This window comes from Thunnus maccoyii, chromosome 4 (genome assembly GCF_910596095.1).
Source record: "Thunnus maccoyii chromosome 4, fThuMac1.1, whole genome shotgun sequence".
Classification (NCBI taxonomy): domain Eukaryota; kingdom Metazoa; phylum Chordata; class Actinopteri; order Scombriformes; family Scombridae; genus Thunnus; species Thunnus maccoyii.
Window position 1 is genome coordinate 23,353,016 of NC_056536.1, and position 17,791 is coordinate 23,370,806.

General features: G+C 40.8%; 1 protein-coding gene and 1 non-coding gene across 5 annotated transcripts; both read right to left on the reverse strand.

Annotated features, from left to right (window-relative positions):
- Positions 1-298: 298 nt before the first annotated feature.
- LOC121895087 (protein kinase C-binding protein 1-like) lies at positions 299-16,650 on the reverse strand. Of its 4 annotated transcripts, none has more exons than XM_042407918.1 (21): positions 16,416-16,650; positions 16,083-16,318; positions 10,808-10,878; positions 10,009-10,172; positions 8,557-8,778; positions 7,955-8,068; positions 7,691-7,783; positions 7,274-7,361; positions 7,133-7,188; positions 6,960-7,037; positions 6,743-6,858; positions 6,141-6,616; positions 5,882-6,010; positions 5,210-5,365; positions 4,378-4,890; positions 3,809-4,288; positions 3,553-3,701; positions 3,194-3,274; positions 3,015-3,093; positions 2,616-2,855; positions 299-1,505 (listed from the first exon to the last, which is right to left on the reverse strand). In XM_042407918.1, the coding sequence occupies exons 2-21, from the start codon at positions 16,094-16,096 to the stop codon at positions 1,327-1,329; spliced, it is 3,498 nt and encodes a 1,165-aa protein (XP_042263852.1). In that variant the 5' UTR covers positions 16,097-16,318; positions 16,416-16,650; the 3' UTR covers positions 299-1,326. The 4 variants fall into 4 exon arrangements, with proteins under 4 accessions (XP_042263852.1, XP_042263853.1, XP_042263854.1 ...); XM_042407919.1 differs by having other exon boundaries at positions 16,412-16,650; XM_042407920.1 differs by lacking the exons at positions 16,083-16,318; positions 16,416-16,650 and adding an exon at positions 14,044-14,138.
- A 1,068-nt stretch (positions 16,651-17,718) lies between these two features.
- Positions 17,719-17,791, reverse strand: trnak-cuu. Its single transcript has one exon. It is a non-coding gene; the product is annotated as a tRNA-Lys (tRNA).

A 17,791-nucleotide genomic window follows, 5' to 3' on the forward strand; every position in this document is an offset into this window, starting at 1 on the left:
GGAAACACAGAGAGGGATTTTATACTAAAAAGACTGTAAATATGGCAGATATCACACAATCAGACTGCTGAAGCCTCATTTAAGCTTCAGATAAACTTTTAAATGTGTTTTTTAACAAAATGACAGTGTGGACAGTGGGCACACTGGATGTTGGCCCCCATCACTGTAATCATTAATTTGTGGTAATTTATCTGACACTATAAATCAGTCAAGGTGCACCGTTCACGTTAATCTGAGTGAATTATTTTCTATGTTTGTGATGGAAGATTGAGGACAAATTAAACGAATATGCACCAACTTGATCAGAGCATTTTTATTTTTTCTTCACGAGTCCATTTATTGTATTTACAATATGTAAACAGGAACGAGACACAAGCTCAAAACAGACATGCTCACAGGAAATAATATCCAGCCAAAATGCAGTTTCTTTTTATGCCTACCCAGTTCTGAGACACAGTCTGACCAGGATTTAAATCAGCTTTGGATAACAGAGACTTCGCTCAACGCTGACATTCATGTGAAGTCATTTATTTTCAAATAACCTTTTTTAGACACATAGAAATGTGACTTCATTAAACATACTATAAAAACATATAACACAATAAATATTGTTCAGGTATCTTCTTACAAAAACTTTGTACAGTTTCATTTTTTAGTTTTTTTAATAAATCACATACTTTTTTTAATGTAGGCCTATACAATGTGGAACTACAATACAAAACTGGTATGAGCCAAAAATTCTGCTGCTGACATGAAGAGAACATGGTTGAAATCTAAAAGTACATCATTCAAATTGCCTCAACTGACATTGAAGCAGACATAGCAGACAAAGATTTAATTTGCATAACTCAAAATACCTCTGATGGCACCATGATAAGAGAGTATAAGCTGTTGCTGGCTGTTTCAAACTTTTTGTCTCATAGTATGGAGAGTAATCAACAAAATAAAAACAGCCGTGAAGTACTTGAGAGCAGCATTGAAAATGTTAATGTAGCAAATATTGTGTGGGTTGATACAATCTTGTTCAGACTTGAAACAAAGTGGTAACAGAGCTATAACATAAAACTACAGTATGATAAGACAGACTCACATTTTATTTCTCAAGACAGACTACTTTCACATGATGAATCCACTTGAACACAGACTTGTGGAAACTGTGAATAATGGAAAAACCAAAAAATGTCCAAAAAGCATATGGGAATGGAAAAATAAAAAAGTGATTTGTCACAGAGATGCAGGCCTTCAAGCACCGAGTTTGACGTCACATGTTTGACGCCACAAGCCCCACAGCGGCCTTGCAAAATGTACAAGAGTGTAGTGTAGCAGTTATGTCACAGTAACACCAGCACTGTCCTTGTTCTTGTCCATATACGTAGGAGAGTTGCTTTTGTCTGATATGGATGCTGCTGCTGAGGGCAGGCTCTGTGTGGCAGGAGAGTGGCCTGACGATTTGACTGAAGGGTCCGAGTTGGGCTCTGCCTCTGGCTCCTGCTGTGAAGCTGTGGCTGGAAGGAAAAGCAAAATATAAAGTGAGAACATGCACACTGTGTTTATCCACTTGTGTCAATGAAACACATTAATGAGGTACTACAAAGTCACACCGTACTTGATACTTTTCACTTTATGTCAGATGGGTTTATAGGAGGGATAGCAGACTGTATTTGTGGTGATTGCAAGATATTGTGGCATAAATATTGTGGGAGCAGAGGAGGAACTGCTTCAGAATTTTAATGCAGTCAAGAGACAGAAAGATTTTTGCCTGTCTCAAAGCACTGAAATGAGATCAAATAACCCATTTGAAAAAGAATGAGTCTCACATCAGGCTCAACTGTGAGTGGATAGAAAATTCTGCTGAATGCAGGGACACAGCTATCTTTGAAAAGTAACAACCATATCAGAAATGTAACAATCCTACACTCTATGAATAATCAGTAGGAGATTATAATTGTGTCGGACACCTCAACTACTCAACTAGAGTGCAGTCATTTTCTCAAAACCAATAATAATCTGAGGAATCACCAGTCTTACTGGCAGAGAATATAATGTATATTCTACAGTACAACACTCCTATAGCAGAACAGATTACCTCCTTATTAATGCAACATCACTGTCATGTGTGAAACAAGTGAAAAAACATTTTAGTTTTGAATCACAGTACTTGCTGAGCAAATACTGGGTCCTTCATCCACAATATGTAACATTGGCACAAGATACCTATGAGCATTCACGCTGAGAAAACACAACTTGAGGATGGCTCTGAGAAAAAAAAACAAAAAAAAATAATGCCCTTAGGCTACCTTCTATCCTTCTTAAAATGCTATTCAAATAAAATCAATATGTTTTTGTGTGTTTTCTCAACTGAGTATCTTTGCTAGACTACATTCAAAGCAAACAAAATAAAAATCAACATTATTTAGAAATCTGCTGAACAGCAGCTTTAGTATTTGTATTTTCTAATTCATTTTCAATCCAGTCACCAAATCATTGTGTGACAGCTTTGTGCAACACAGGGCAGAACATAAAACAACAAATGTTAGTTACTTTACCAAAGCAGGTTACCCAAATGTAATCCACATACAGGAAACATTAGTGTGTCATGATTGTGTTTATGCTACCTGACTGCGTGCAGGACTTCATGTGTTCTGGCCAGTGGGCTTGCTGGCAGGGGTAATCACAGTAACTGGTATTCCAGCAGCAGTAGAAGATGGCCTCCTTTCTGCAGTTGGCGCACCACTGTTTCTTTTTGGTCTCGTCCACCGCCTGCTGCTTTTCCAACTCCGTCTGCTTTTTCACCTCAGCCACCAACCGTTCTCTTTCCTGCTCCAGACTCTGCCTCATCTCTGCCATTGTCAGTTCTGTATTAAGGTCAGATAAAAACATATTTAAACTCATGCCACATGTAAAAAAAAAAACATCCTTTTTTTACTTAATACTCATGAAAAGACTAGTGCAGTGATACACATATCATCTCTCAGCGGTGTGGTGACACACATGCCCAGAGTCAGTAAACTTACCCAGGTTGTGCTTCATCTCTGACAACTCTTGTTGATGCAGCCACTGGAGCTTCTCAATCTCTATTCTTAACCGTCGAATCTGTGGGGGAAAAAAAATACACACAGAAATTAAAATCCCTTATAACTTGCAAAGTATTATGTTAGCACATTAATAACCACCACTGTATGTCAGTATTTACCTCTGCAATTGTGTTTCCTGATGTGCTTTTGGAAAGGTCATTGTAGATTTCAGTCATTGTCCCTTTTATTGTGTCCATAATCTGCAAAGTTTTGCCAAAATCATGTGATATTAGAATAAGTGCACACTTATAACTATTTTTTATTCCTTAAAAATAAAGAAGTGAAAACAGCATGTATAAATTCATAAAACGGACCCTTAAGTTTCTTTATACCGCTCTTTTGTCTAAAAGTATGTGACATACACGATAATCAATGCAAAATGACCTATTATCTAGAGAAATAATGCTCAATGATAAACTACTGTAGTCCTTTTCTAATTTCCCACATTTAATCACAGAGCTGATGATTTTTAACTTACTTTGTTTGTGTATTTGGCTATGTCTGCAGCCACATCAGCTGAGACTGTAGGGATTTGCACGTCTCCTGACATGAATGAAGAGGAGCTACCAGAAGGGACCTGGGCAGCTGTTGATGAGGAAGTATTCTGAGGTGGGTCTTTATGTTGCCCTGCAGGGTATAAAACGTGGAGAAAAGGGAAATTAAATATCTTTGAATATAAATTATTTATGTTATGTTAAGTTTAATGTTGAGATGAATTACGCTGGTGTATATACCTTTGACCGATTGTCTGGTCTGATAGCGGGTACTTGAGGAGGAATTCTGCTGTTGTGACTGCAGCTGCTGGGGGCTCCGTGTCTGCGCCTGAGTCTGGGCTTGTGTCTGCACTGCTGACTGCTCTCCATGCTGCTGCTGCCTCTGCACCTTTTGCATATGCCACTTCTGAGAGGACGTCTGAAATTTGGTGGTGGGATTCCAAACTACTGCTCGCTGCACAGCTTGAGCTGTTTCTTTAGGCAGTAGAGGGCGCTGTTTCTTTACAGCAGTGGGTGCTGGGGATGTTGTGGTGACTGAGGTGGAAGCAGGAGAGGGAGCACTGGTGGTGCCGCTGGTAGTTGAGGTGGCACTGGGCTGACCAGACGCTGCAGTGGAAACAAGGTTGAGGGCTGCTGTGATGGCAGGTTGCAAGGAGTCTTTCAGGTTGGAGGCAGCATCCCGCGCTGGTGCGACTGCTGCAGCGGATGAAGGTTGTTTACCTGGGCAGAGAAAATATCATAACATAAGGATATTATTTTATCTCAAATGATAATCACAAGAAAAAATGTGTATGTCAAAAAGGTCTTACCTTCCAACTTGGCAACATTAGACTCTTTGAGAGTTTTGGCAGCAGAAGCCCCCGGCTCTCTTCTCGCCCTCTTAGAGTCACGGCCTCCATGTTCATCCCCCAGGTCAATCACCAGCTCTCTCTCTGAATCAGAGTCTTGCTCACCCACTGATGTGGCAGCAGCTGCTCTACCCTCCTCCGTAGTCTTGGGCTTGTCACTGAGGGGCTGAGTCTGGGGTGTTTTGGCCTTGTCTTGGGGTTCCCTATCTGGGCCATTGCTACCCTGCTTCTCTTTGAGCAAGGGTTCAGGGGTGGCTCTATCCCCTGTCCCTGTAACTCCCTCCTTATTCTCTCCGTTTGTGCTTGCTTTGGGCCTTTTTCTGTCTGCTTTGTCCTTGTCATCCTGGGCGGAGCTCTTTGGCTTATGTTCCTCATCGCTGAGATACTCGCTGTCGCTTGAGTCAGATTTCTCAGAGTCCTCAGTGTCGCTGTGATCCACACCTTTATACACATCTTCAGAAATCTCATCTATCCCTGCATGGAGACACATACATTCTTCATGTTTTTAAAAGTTTTAGATTGTTTTTGTCACTTAGAGAATAAATGGAATAAAGACTTTTTCTTTGGTAGTTGTTTAGAAAACAGTTCCCCACCGCTAATCCTAAATCAGCAGCAGTCACATATTGTCAAATATCACATTTAAGCTGCCACATATTTGGAGTAAATTCTTCATAATGTATCACAACATCAAACATTGTTGATAATATAACATTAAAAGATAATCTGACTTTATATAAAATCTGAAATCTAAAATTACATGACATTAATAATAATTGTGTAATTGTGTATATACCGAGCTGTGCCTTGCAGCTTTCAATAGTCTTGTCCAGGCTCCTGATGGGTCTCTTTGGAGTCGGGAGGGCAGCTGATGCTCCCTGTTGTTGTTGGTGCTGTTGTTGTTGTACGGTCTCACTCAGCTCCTTCAGATCCATCTCAGCCTTCACTCGGTCTGAAAGGAACAGGTCAATGTTTAATTTTTCCAAAGATTCAAGATTCAGTTTGTCATTTTCTTGTGTATTTGCATACACGAAAAAACAAAATGCTGTTCCTCCCAGCCCACAGCAGTGCAACAACAACAGAAACAAAGATATACTGTTTATCTAAAAATTCCATTAAAAAAAAAAGATAAAAACATAAATCCCAAGAGAAAACAAAAACAAAAAAAAGAGCAAGAAGTTAGCAGCACAGTGTATTAAAATGCATTTAGAGAGAAAAGTACATGTCTCAGTTTGATGTAGACAGCTCTCGCATGTCAACGAATGACCAGCACTGATGGGGGAGTTATATAATCAATTTTGCTGTCCAGAGAACGAATATTAGGCAGTATGATTGTTAGAGCTGCCGGTTTGTATGGGTTAACATACAATTACTGATATTTCTCTTGGCAGTATCAGCTTACATAATGATGTTGATTATTAGTAGCCATGACAACATAAATACATATATTTGTGCTGCTGGTACTGACCAAGGTTGAGATTAAGGATGCCCCCTGTGGCTGCAGTCCTCTCCTGCTTGGGCACCAATCCAGGGTTAAAGGGTTTTGGGCTGCCTGTCAAGCTGCCTGCAGGACCCATCTTCCCTGAGACAGGAGATGCTGTAATTACAGAAAAACAAAAATTCTAAGCTTAATTATTTTGCTTTGCACATTCAGGTTAATGTTTTTTTAAATGGCATCACTTCACTCAGGGAAACACAGCCAGAGTGTTGTAAAGTTAAACATTTACCAGTACAGTCCATTGATTCCTCTCCAGTGCTATAGTGGAAGGCAGAATTCCTGCTAGCCTTTTCCATATCCTGCTCCCCATCAGATCCTGTGTGAACCGAGGAGTTGGTGCTCATAGGAGACCGTGGCATGTCTGTCATTGAGACCCTCCGACTCATACTACTGGGTGTGGAACTCTTGCTGAGGACCATCTTTGGAGATGCGGTTATATCAAAGTTGAAGCGAAGTTTATCAGGTTTCTCTGTTTTCACTGTGCCAGCACTGGGGTTGGAGGGGTCCAGTAGCATCTGCAGCTGGTTGTTGGGTGTGTAGGGAGTGCGGAAGGGTGCATAGTTGAAAACCCCAAATTTCTTGCGAATGTTTTCCACATAGACCTCCATCTCTTGCATGGCACTGTTGAAAATGCTCTTTGTCTTCTTTACAGAGAAAGGGATCTCTTTGGACATGAGGTAGCAGTTGTTGATGGGGACCCAGGCCCTGCATAAAAGCACAGCACAAAAGCAAAATAAAACAAAACAAATTATAAACAACCCAGGAGACTAGTCTTGACTATATTTTGCTGTAATAACCCAAGCAGCCACTGCACCCACAATCTTATCTCACCTGTCATGTTGTCCAAAGAATCGTGCATCTACCTGCCCGTCCTTTTCCCGAAGTGCTTTTGCTGGCCAGAAGGGAAAGCCCTTTAGCTTAGCCCAGACCAGGGGGTGAGGTTGACTCTATTGGGGACAAAACAAAATAATTCAGTGCTTCACAGATCTAAAATCTAACAAACATTGTTTAAATGTGGTATCTGGTTTAAAGTCATGTAAAGACCTACACAAGGCTCACAAAACCAGTTGTCCCTTTTTTGGCATGAGGACAGGTAGCACTCTGGACACACCTCAATCTCATTCATCTAAAAATGAATATTGAATGAAAAAGTTATAATTCATTCACAGATTGGACCCACACAGAAACTTTGCCATTATGAAGTTAGTAAAGCTTCTTTACCTCATGTTCACAGATCTTGACAATGACTTTCGCAGTTGCTGTTAACTTGTGATTACCTGGAATAAAGTTACAAGCTTATTTAACATTTTCTTTCTTTACTTAGCAGTAGGGTGATTGTGAATATATATCAAAGAGGCCTACCTCCATTATAGATGATGCAGTTGTGTAAGATCCATTTCATATCAGCAAGAAAGGCTTCCGTGCAGCCATACATTTTCTTTTTGATATTCTATCAAAAAGAGAAGATAATAAAATTAAAAATGAGACACTTAAATGAAAATAATCATCTGTTTACATGTTCTACACATATGATTGTACCTCTCCTAGTTTTCTGCAGCCTCACATGTGCTTAGGTCTGTCTGCATGTTTTTATATGCAACATTCATCCTTAATGTGCCCCAGAGTTGTAAATCTGACATTCAGGGGGCCACTCATTGAGGCTCGTTAAGGCATTTTTTCCTCTCTTGCTCATTCCAACATTTTTTGCCTACGTTCAGCACTTTTAAAGACTTTGTGGGTTCTGTTTTTATGTGAGTAAAATAAAATACATTTTGGTACCTTCTCTAAAGTACACAAGTCCATGGGGTGGAAGATGTACTCTGCATAATCCGGGTGCTGTTCCAGAGACACAGGCTTCTGAAAAGGCTCTGTCTGCTCAGTTTAGACAAATATAAAAAAAAGAAAGAGAAACAGATATGTCAGACAGATCTCTACTTTCCTGGATAGATTTTCAAGACCTTTGCGTTTAATTTTTAAAACCCTTTGTTAGACATAGAAAGATTATAGGGCAGTTATTAAATCAGCATCTTTAAAAGGACTCACCCCTGGCTGTTTAATCTTTTGGAGTGCGAATTTGAGCAAGTAGGAGAGTTGGTCTATTGTCAGCATTGTCATTGCCTTGCTCTGGGTTTCAATGCATTCAGCAACTGTTATTTTCTGCAACAACAACAACAACAACAAAAATGTCATTATTAATGTCATTAATGAAAATAAACATCAAGCAAAAGGACAGATCTTAACTTTCGAAGACTTTACATAATCTGCTGGGGGGGTTTTTTTAACTTAGCTTGTACAAATGTTCAAAATTGTGCCACTTGCACAGAAGTGCATACTAAATTTCCTAAAATGTAACGAAACGGATCAAAACTTTAATTGTCTAACATCTATCAAGCGTATAGCGCAATACAGTTACACTTGCAGGGGTGTCACAACATGTGCCATTGAGGGCCAAGAGTCTGCAGAGTTTTGGATCAACCGCAGACTAAAACAGGCGATTTCACTGATTTGTTCCTCATCTCTGGCTCATATGGAACATAGTCTGACACCCCTTTTCTCAACAACAATTGAGATTGTGCCGTGAGTCCCACAATCGTGCACATCATTCGTGTACACCCACACACATAAATGTGTCTTCAGCGAGATACCTCACACTCTGGACAGAACCAGTCGCCCTCAGGCTCGGCTGGTAGTTTGAGGCACTTGGCGTGGTACACCCTGGGGCAGAGCTCACAGCAGAGCACCTGGCCCTCGCGGTGGCACAGCCAGCAGTAGAAGTCATTCCTCCCGTCCTGCGGTACAACATCAACAGGGTCTGTGGTGAGTGCTGGCTGCTTCATATAGTAAAAGGGACCATGTCTTAGCTCTGACTGAAATGCAGGCAAGAGAAACAGGGGGGCAGGTTTCAAAAAACACGCAGGAACACAAAAAGGTGCAGTGCAACAGAAACAAGGCAGCAATACGGTGGGGTAAGCAGGGTAAGCAGCATAGAGGGCATTAAAGGCAATAAACCCAACACAAGACGTTTTCTAAGCAAATAAATAAACTACGTGAACATCTGGTCATGTGACTGCTTCAACTGTGAGTCAAACAAGACTAACCCAACAGGTTTAGGGTGTGAGCTTAAGCACAAGTGTGGTTCTTTTTATGTTACAACTAAGTAGCTCATCTTTCAACTGAGAGCAGACACAATGCATGATATGGTTCTCTGGTAGGTACCCAACTTGATGGATGAATAGAGGCCGATGCATCTGGTTTCACAGCTCAAGATGATGTTTCAGTCCAAATAAGCTTGAACTTAGACCACATGAGCTTATACTTAATAAGGAGAGCTTTAAACAAAACCCTTTTTCACTGACATGGGTATTAACTGATCATTAGCAGTGTTAAAGTCCAACTGCAGCTCATTTGACGCCTTCCAGAGAACCAAAGCACATAATCTAAACTTATCTAGAATTATCTTTTTATATCATGCAAGGTCAACATGGGACTAAAGGGCAAAAGGGAATCGCTCAGCACGACATTAACATGGCAAGCAGCTAAGATAAATATATGGATAACAATCAGATAAGAATGCATAACACTTATATTCAGTAAAACAGCAAGGTATACATGACCAAAGGTGATTATCACAGTTCAGAAGTCATAATCGAAAAACACAAAAGTGCAAAATGTATTAACAAATAATAAAGTTAACTGAGTTGACCATTCTTTCATGTCACTGCTCCAAACCTACACAAGATATCTATCACAACAAGATATATCCACTCTCACAGTAGTTCACACCCATTCATATTTGTCCATTTTTAAGTTAGCAGTATAATACAGATAAAATCAAAATTGGCGTGCTCTTGAAGGCAATAAGGTGTGTTTGTGACCAGTGTTTCCAGTGTGGGCAGGCCTGGAATTTCTTTGTAATGATTCATTGCTTTTTCCATGTAATTCGATAGAAGAATAAGCAATTTGTTTTGGATTTCACCGTGAGTATTACTCTTGGTGTCATCTCCTTTAAAAACTCCAACCTCTAGTGTGGAAGGACACTGACATTTACCCCCATGAGAACACGCCAGATTCTCATATGAGTATACTGCCCCCCTTACCTGGTCTTTGTTGTTGTTGTTGACAGCCCCAGGCTTCTTCTTTTTCTTGAGTGGGCTGGGGGAGGTGTCTGAGGGAGAGTGTCCATTGGAGGAATGGGTGGGACTCGACACCTTTCTCTTCTGTGGTGCCAGTGGTCGTTCTGTTGACCCTGGTGGATCAGGGACTGGACGCAGAGAGACAATCAGGTCATCAAATCACAGGAGACAGGGCTTGTATTATTCTCTGTACCCATGTCCAGCACATTACACAAGCCTTAGAAGATTTAAAGACTGGGGTGCTATGAGACTAATTTAGCTAGTCCTAGAGGAAATCAAGAGGAGGAAAACAATCAAGACACCATACTACACCATTTCCATCCTACATTCTCAACCAATGAAGAAAGGCAAATTGAAGAAATTCAGTTTTCAGCTAAACAATCCAATGCAGTCAGATGCAGTGTTCAGTTTTTAATATTCTGTCATCCTGGTAACATCAACATCTAATACAGACAGCAATCACACTGATATAAAAAGCAATTGTTGAAAACACCACTTATATAGAATATATTAACACTTGATAGTAACAAATAGCCAGAGGGCTTCTTCTAAACTAACTAGACTCTGTGTTGATACTATTGATACAAATTCTAAACAGGCAAGGCAGCCAAGCATGATGGATTATCTTTGTAGTCCTAAGAGACTAACAAAATGCATTAGACTGCTCTCGAAACATGGAGTAAATAACCTTCACATTCTCTGAAACGAATCCACCCGAAGATGTTTGACTCTTAATGTGAGGCACTCGGCCTTAGAGACTTACCTTTGGATCGTACAGACGCATCCATCCCCTCTACCACATCAGACTCTGTCTTTATCTCCTCCTCAGCCAGACTGCAGCAGCATAGAACAAGAGCACACAGAAACACAGAAAGAGAGGCAAACACAAAGTCAGAAAGGGTGTTCAGAAACCACATCAGCATAACAGTAAACAAGTGGAACACCACCTAGGGCACCAGGGTCCCAGAGGATCTGTCAATAGGGACTTTGCAGGTTTCCATTGTTATAGTTTTCATTTGATTTCAGTATCGCTCTGACATTGTGTTACAAAGTTCAAATCCTGTCCATATCATCAGTGACAAATGAGTCTGACTATGTTCTTTATATTCCAAGAGAGAAATTGGTATCACCATGGCAACGCTCCTCTCCGCTAAGCACAAGTTGATATTCACAACAACACATAGGGCCGTTTAGCTGACATTACCCTGCACCTCCGTCCTTCAGAAGATATTGCAGCTGTGATATTTTAATCCGACTAGGTCCTGATCTTTGCGCTGCGCTTTGTTGATGACAAACTGTAAATATCCTATAGTCCTATAGTAAGAAGAAAGCAAGAGGGAATTGGTCTGTACTGCTGGAGGGAGAGCATCTCATGGCGATGAACAGTATATGTTTCTGACACCTCTCAAGCCCCTTCAGTAACAACAGGGTACCCTCAAAGGATTTGGGCCCATTCTTGGAAACCAATAGCAAGAGATCCATCTAATAAGCTTCAAACGCAGGTCTGTCTCAATATTTTTGGCCTAAATCTTCATCACAGGCATTTTTAAAGAAGCTCTGCCGCTCAAAGTCATCATTGTGCATCACCTCATCTGTAACTTTGTGGCCACATATTTTAATTTAAAGATATATTAATATATATAATTGTGGAGTAACATGAGCATTTTGTGCATTTCTCAAATCATAAATGTTTTACTGCTGTATTAAATATTACTGATGTAAACAGGACAACAATCATCGATCCAAAAGCCAAAAGAATAAATCCTCTCCAACACACACATTTATCACTGGAAAAGCCTGATTCCCCAAGTCTCCGCTTCTGCTCTCATCTTATTTCCTCTGAGAGAAAAAAAAAGGACGAGAATAAAGGGGGCTTGGCGATAAATGAAGGTCTTTGAGTGTTTGGCTCCTCCTTTGTCAGAGCAACAGAGGGCCTCGTTCCAAGGATGTAGTCTTTATTCACAAGCCCCAAGAAGAAAACCCTCCCAAGGACCCCTGACAGGTCACACACTTGACCAGTTCATAGCATTGGCTGCAGCTCTAGTTACCAGCTAGGATGACGGGTTTACAGGCTACAACTCAAAGGTCAACCACATTTGTGGGATAAGCTTCTTTTTTTTCCCTCTCTACTGAAAGTAAAGGAATGTTCTTCATGTCCCCTCCTCCACCCTTAAAGAGACATTCCACACAAAGTTGATCAAATGTCAATTCACTGAACTAACAGGTTTAGTGAATCAGAACAAAAACGACTCTAAAGGGGATAAGATGTGATCACATCATCTATTAGACACACTCATTTAAAGTCAACCTTGATGTTTGTTTCACAATACAGAACTTTTACACAGACTAAAAATCGTCGGTAGCTCAAGATAATCGAGGCTAAAAGACATTCCTTCGTTCTTTCAGACATTCAAACTGACAACCGTAGACAGCTTGTCAAACTGAAACTTCATATTCACGCATCATAACTTGCGTCATCTCAAAAATGACACACATGGGTTGAGCAGAGTTTCTTTAAAAACATGGCACATGGGTATCTTGTTTCAGCCTGCCAACAGTCACTCACACACTACACACACACACACATACACACACACCCACCCCAACCCCTCCGGGGCCTTCCTCTTCCGGACTGAGTGAACAAACGAGGCCCACATGAAAATAAGAAAACGTTAGCAAAGTAGTACTGCAACGTGTACTAAAGCCCTGAAAAGAGAGAATATTCACCATCAGCAGGCAGCTGAAGAAGTGCTGAACAAAGGGCCACAACCCCATATACACACTTAATAGCAATGACAAGACATTGCTGCAACTAGCAGGAAGACGGGTTGACCAGTAGTAAAAACGTGTGCTGATCCAAAGGGCACTCTCAGATCAGCAGCTATGATCCATCACACAAGGAGAGTTAGGCAAATAAATCCTCAGCAGATTCTGGGATATATTCCAGAGAGACCCAGGCTCAAGAAAACTGACAGTATTCCCCTCTTCAAGTAGTACCTGATGGACAAAAAGGAGACAACACTGACTCAATGCCTTTAGATTCCACTCCTGTGAGAGACGAGCAGGGTTTTCTCGTCACAGAAAATGGAGGCCACAGCTTGCTCCCCTCCCCCCTCTCCCCCATCCCCCACTCCGAGGCTCAGACTCAGGCACTGGCACATCCATGCAGGAGGACCAGAGAGATCTGTGGAGATTACAGTCCAACATTTTTAAAAAAAAAACTGTTATGTCAAGACAGACCTTCACAGCTTATCATAGAGATACAGGAGAAGAGGGAGACACAAGAAAATCCAGTGAGGAGCAGTTATCTTTTTTCTTTTTTTTTTTTTTAATGTATCCAGTCTTCCCTTCCCTCCTTCACTATGAATACTGCTGTCATAGAATAATTTGATTTCATTTTAAGGAAACAGACCATCACTGTGAAACCACACTCTGTTTCTGGCAAAGCTATTCTCTATACCTAAAAACAGTGCGCAGGTTTTATACTTCAGATTCTTCAGATATCTGAAGAAGTGGCCTCTCTGTGTGACAATCCAGGAAAAGGCATTCGATGCAAAAATCATATTGTACTCTTTCCACTGGAACTGTTATTGAAGACACTTGGGATTAACACCATTGACTGAAAAAACATCCTACTTACCCTGCTACACAAAACCCGAGAGAGATTATTAGGTTTGTATTATGAAACCTCTCTAACCAAATGACAAGAGACACACTGAGCTTTCACAAGACCAAAAAACACATGCAGACAAATGAAGAAATGCATACTATTAGCTTTTGCTTTTCCTGACATCAACAAAAAACAGAATAAATAAAAAGGATAAGGTTTACATTCCTGGTCAAGCCTGTCTACATTTAAAGAAAATAATGATTTTAAACATTAATGTCTATTTTAGCATGCCTCCTTTACAATGTTAAAACAATGTCTCAGCACTTAATCAGCAAATAAAGTACACTGCTAGTATGCACAGAATATCCTAAATAAAAGAAAATTTTGACCTGGATTTTTTATAAGGCTGTAAAGGTTGAATCAAAGATGGCTGTGGAATTTTCCAGAAGGCCCTTCTCGCTGCTGCTCTCCCTCTGATTGTCAATCTTTAACCTCAACTGCAGCTGCAATTGGCTGGAGGGCCAACAGGGTGGAACATTATTGGTCGGCTGAGCTATGCCACACGGATCACAGTGTGCAGGCTCCCCTCTTCCTTCTTAAAAAGCATTTTTGCTGCAATGCAGAGATTTCCCCCTGCATTAGAAAGGTTTATTTTCTTCAATTATATCTTGCCCTTCTTGATTACGGCAATATAAACCAGAGAGGAAATGAAAAAGGCGTTTTGGGAGATTATATTTGTGGTTCTGATGCATAATTCCTGTCTCGTTCAGAGGCTACATTGCCTCGGAGAGAGGCCCAGATGATTTGTTCCCATCACCGTGAACGTTACACATTGCTGACATTTCAAACTATCAGTGTAACATTTATATTACAGGCTGACTTAAGCCCTGTGAAGTAGCTCATACCTATTCAGTCATAGAATTTAACTTTTGGTTTTGGTTTTTAAAAGAGAGCACACAGGCCATTAGTTTAAAAAGGAAATACCGAGTGTAACGTTTCTACGACTGGCTGTCGAGTAGATGAAACATGCCTTGTGTCAGGCCACATGTAGTAAGGCAACACTCTTTGTCTCCCCCACGCAGTTGAGACGGCTAAAATGGTGCTACATGATGTAACACAATGTACAGTCTGTGTTCTAACCATGTTCTGTTTGTGTGTTTTTTCATACATCTTGTCTATGTGTAGATTTCTTTCCTCAAAAAACAGATGAAACCTACGGTTTTGTATCTGTCTCTTATGTATCAATGACATGTCTGTTATGTGTAAAAACTGGAAAAACCCAGAAAACCATGAGGGAGAGGAGAAGACAAAGTAAACAACAGACAGGAGTTAAACACAGCACCGCCTTTTAAATACTCTCAGGCATTTGCCAAGAAACTATATACACACACGTCACCTAAAAACGAGGTAAAGTCTCAGGTTGATTTGCTGTCCTGCTGACTGATCTGTGAAGAGACTGAAAGACGAAACTATGAAGGAGAGCTCTCTAAAACACAAAATGGCCACTGTCTGAGGATCAGAGAGTGGAGGAAGCAGTTTCACCACAGTGCTGTACAGCCCTGGCTGTAAACGCAAGGCCTGTGGTTGTAAATAGAAGTAACCTGTGTCTCGACATCTTACTTGTAGAGATTAGACAGGGGGAATTTTAAGAGAAAACACCTGTGACAAGAGGTTTGTTTCATGTGTGACAAATATGTAGTGTAGAAACTCCAGCCTCTGTATAGTTTTGTCATTTGTATCGAGGTAAAGAGTTTTCTTCAGTTGCAGAATCATACACACATATATATATACACATACACATATACTTTTGGACCCCACTGTATGTATATAAGAAACATAGTAATCAGAAAAATAGTATTCAGTCATATCCTGTGCTCCTCGTCCTCTTTACAAGCACATCTGTTGCCCCCCGTGTCTATTCCCCTGCCTGGCATGACACACAACACAGAGCCAATCTACTTACAAAGGGTACATAATACCCCCCCACCCCTCCTCCTCTACCTCTATTGCCCATCCCCCATTCTTTCTCTGCCAGGCTACAACACAAGACTGCCACAACAGAAAGGAGATGTGGGTGCCATTTTTAAATCTAACTCTCTTTTGCATTATAAAAAAGGAAAAGGATTTGCCATGGTCCACTCTGCCTCCTGTATGGCAGCCTGGTTGTCTGGGGCACCCATGTGACCCTGAGACACAGATAGAGAGCAAGGGTGAGAGTCGTTACCCAACCCCCCACCCTCAGCACTGTGGAGCAGAGAGGCCTGGCGAGGCCTCCAATCCACCCCAGCTCCTCCTCCTCCTCCTGCTCCTGCACACTAAACTGATTTTTTGGTGTGCACATTCATCATTAGAAACCAACAGTCACCACAACAACAAGAAGGAAGCCATGTTGTTATCAGAGAGTTGAGATAAAAAAGACAGAGCTTACCTCTGTGGATGCATGGCTGCCTGACACACTGTTATGTCAACACTTATAAAACATGGAGGACACTCTCAGCCCTCAGCCGGGGAAGGCTCCGCTCTTCAGGCAAGGCGATCAGGCCCCGGTGATGTTAGCCAGATCCTGACTGGTCGCTTCCCTCACAGGCTAGATGCAAGGCCGCGTCTGATTGGCCGAAATGTTTCCTGAGTAATTATCTTTGTTCACTGCAGGCAGGGGCAGCACTGTGAGTGTCAGAGACAGGGAGAGAAAAATAAGCACGGAGCTAGGCCTAAAACCATGAAATAACGTGATTAATATGAGTATTTTTGACATACAAACCCTGTATAACAACGTTTTGAAGCTTCCAAGAGTAGAATCTGGCGGTAGTTGTCTCATTTGAAGGCTTTAGAAGTAGAAATGGCAGCATGTAGAGTGAGGAGCAGGACACCATGGCTTCTCTGCACAAGCCTGCATTTTTTTATGTGGAGAGGGCCTTTGTTTAAACTCCTCCCTCCCTCTTGGCCATTTCCAGAGAAAAGAGGCTATAGCTCTTCACCTATTTAGGCGATTCAATCTGCAAAAAAGACAAAGATTAAACAGTTAAACTGTGAAATAATACAATGAAATCACTTTGATGTGGGTAATATGTTGTAAAAGACTGAAAAGCAATACAGGGTTAGAGGTTTAGCCTTTTTATGTCACACATTACTGTAATAACCTTAATATATAATGGCCCTTAAGCTTGTGTCTAGCCAACTGTAGTAAATATAAAAAACAAAACCCTGCTCCTCCTCCATAAGAAGATCTACTAAAATTGGAGAGTGATTTGAAAAGCACTGAAGGCACATTATATTAAGTGTGTGTAAGGTTTTTTCCTCACGCCTGTGCTCTAACAGTTATCATTAATAATTAAACACAGGTGGATAAAGCACCAGTTTTGGTTTCCTTTTGACACTTGGGGCACATTGACAGACTCAATGAATGGACAAATAGAAGAACATATATAATGTATTGAAATACTACATAATGATCCTGCCATAAAGACAATTTTGGGGACATTTATAATGCTCCTGTTTAGCTGAGACTATGTCAGTGGTTGACTCAACTCTACGGTCATTTGTAAGGCTGTAATTTATAGTGATATACTGAGCTGCATAATATTGGAAGGTGTTTCTTTCTTTTATTCTACAGTAGATGTAAATGTGGTGTCCAAATATTAGAAAAAATGTTAAATGTAATGCAGTACAGTAAAACACCACGAGCAAATAAACCATAGCATCTAAAATGAACACATTATAACACATTGTCAAAGAAATAATGTTATAGTATTACACTATACATGTTTGGCCACAGTGTGCATTTTTCACCAGAGGAACTGTATTAGACTTCATTATATTGAAAGCCGTCACCATTTTAATTCTCAATAGAGGCATATGCGGGTGCCATAAAAATGAAAAAAAATCGGCCAATATAACGCAATCAAATACCAACATTAACTATTCTAACCATACTCACAGAAACTGAACAGTGTTGAATTTTGTTACCATAGTTTTATTTCTGTTATAAAACATCCTACACATTGCCCACTTATTCCCCTTAATCATTCACAATCAAATTAAGCCTGCGGGAGAAAAAGTATGTGCGCCCAACGTGGGGCTCGAACCCACGACCCTGAGATTAAGAGTCTCATGCTCTACCGACTGAGCTAGCCGGGC